This window comes from Aplysia californica, unplaced genomic scaffold (genome assembly GCF_000002075.1).
Source record: "Aplysia californica isolate F4 #8 unplaced genomic scaffold, AplCal3.0 scaffold00372, whole genome shotgun sequence".
NCBI classification, from domain to species: domain Eukaryota; kingdom Metazoa; phylum Mollusca; class Gastropoda; order Aplysiida; family Aplysiidae; genus Aplysia; species Aplysia californica.
Genome location: NW_004797642.1, coordinates 30,625 through 32,625, shown reverse-complemented (window position 1 = coordinate 32,625; position 2,001 = coordinate 30,625). Strand labels below are relative to the sequence as shown.

Genomic DNA, 2,001 nt, shown 5'->3' with positions numbered 1-2,001 from the left:
CCATTGCTTTGCTCACTGTCACATTGTTGCCATATATAGCTATTGCGGGTAGCCTCTCCTAGTGACGTCATTATGTTTCCATATATTGTTATTGCAGGGAGAGTTTCCTAGTTACATCGCGCCGTTACCATAGAACTATTGCTAGTAGCTTCTCCTGGTGACGTTGCGCTGTTTCCATATAAAAATTCATTGCCGCGAAATTTTCATAGTTAAGTCACATTGTTACCATATACCGTTATTGCGGGTGGTCTGTCGTAGTTCCGTCATACAACTGCCATCGTCGGCTCCTTCTGTCTAGGGAGACAATGACTGCGCCTGTCTGTCACTCCTGTCAAGATCATCGTCTGGGGTGGCTCCAAAGTCCTATTCGAGCATGGAAGTCTCTGCCACACTTGTTGCAGATGAAGGCTGAAGGTGAGTCGATGGCTCGATTTTGCTGCCTTTCTTTTCTGCGGCTTCTTCTGTCCATCTCCTGCTCCTATCTTATCATTTCGCCGCTGCGTACTCCTTGACTTACGATGCCTTTCCATGCTCCACGATCAGTAGCAAACTCTTCCCAGTGGTCTGCATCTATGCCTGTTGTCTTGAGGTCGCGCTGCTTACAAACGTCTTTGAAGCGCTGTACTGGGCGTCCTAAATGCGGCCAGTTCGCCGTATAGAGTGTTTTTCGGGATGCATCCATTATTCATGCGATGTACGTGGCCGATCCATCGAAGCCGACGCTGGCAGAGTAGGAGGTGCAACCTGAAAGAACCAGCCTTTCTAAGGACAGATGTATGTGTAACTATGTCCTCCCAAGTAAAGCCCAGGCTTCTTCGCAGACAACGGAGATGGAAACTTTCTAGGCGGTTCTTCTGCTTGGCGTATGTCGTCAGGTTTCGCTGCCATATTGCCACGTTATCATAGTTATTGCTGGGAGACGTTCGTGGTTATAATACTCTGATGTCATATTAATATAGTATTGCAGATGCCTCTCCTAGTGACGTCATACTGTTCCATCCCACTAAAACAGAAAGACTTTCATAATTGCATCACACTATTACGATAATCATATTATAATAATATAGTTATGGCGGGTGGCCTTTCCTGGTGACGTCAAATTGTTTCCATATATAAAATAATTGGTGCAGAGAAATTTTCATAGATACATCACACTGTTACCATGATATATCTTTTGCAGGGAGCCTCTCCTATTTACGATATATTGTTTCCATACAATATAGTTATTGCAGGGAGACTTTCATAGTTACATTACACTGTTACCGACAAGTTACCATAACTGTTTGGAGCCTCTTATGACAACGTCACTCTGTTACCTTATATATAGCTATTGCCAGGAGCCCCTCCAAGTTACCTTTTACTTTTTCAATATAATTATGGCAGAGAGAATTTCATAGTTACATCATACTGTTACTATAACAGTTTGAACCTCTTGTGATTACGTCACATACCTTATATAGCTATTGCGGGGAGCTTCTCTGAGTTATATCTTACTGTTTCCATAATATACATGTAGTTAATTCCAGGGATTTTCGTAGTTATATCTCACTGTTACCATATAATGATAATACAGTTAATGCAGGGAGACTTTCACATCATACTGTTCCAATAATCATGTTGGGAACCTCTCGTAATTTCGTCATACTGTTTCCAAAATTTTTAATACATGTATTATGAAACTACAGTTATTGCATTGAGACTTTCATAGTTACATTAAACTGTTGCCATCATTGTTGGAAGGTTCTTGCGGTTTCTCACACTGTTACCAAATACATGTATAGCTATTGGTGGCTGGAAGCGTACCATAGTGCGTAACTCGGTTACCATACACAGCTATTGCCAGAGCCTCTCGCGGTTATAATATATCATGTATATTATATTATTATCTCGTGTTTGCTTTTTTAACATCTCATTATTACGTCGTATCGTCAGCGATGGGATTCAATTCAGATGGCATCTGTATGCATGGGTGTGTGCGTGCGTGCGTGCGTGCGTGCGTGC

The 2,001-nt window shown here is 42.1% G+C and overlaps 1 protein-coding gene across 1 annotated transcript in view; it reads left to right on the top strand.

The window, feature by feature from the left end:
- Nucleotides 1-1,970, top strand: part of LOC106012437 (acetylcholine receptor subunit beta) — a gene marked incomplete in the record, with an annotated part of 34,741 nt that extends 32,771 nt beyond the window's left edge. The window contains 1 exon segment of the mRNA XM_013085422.1: nt 1-1,970. Coding sequence (XP_012940876.1) covers nt 1-62 — 62 coding nt within the window.
- Between the last annotated feature and the right edge of the window lie 31 nt (nt 1,971-2,001).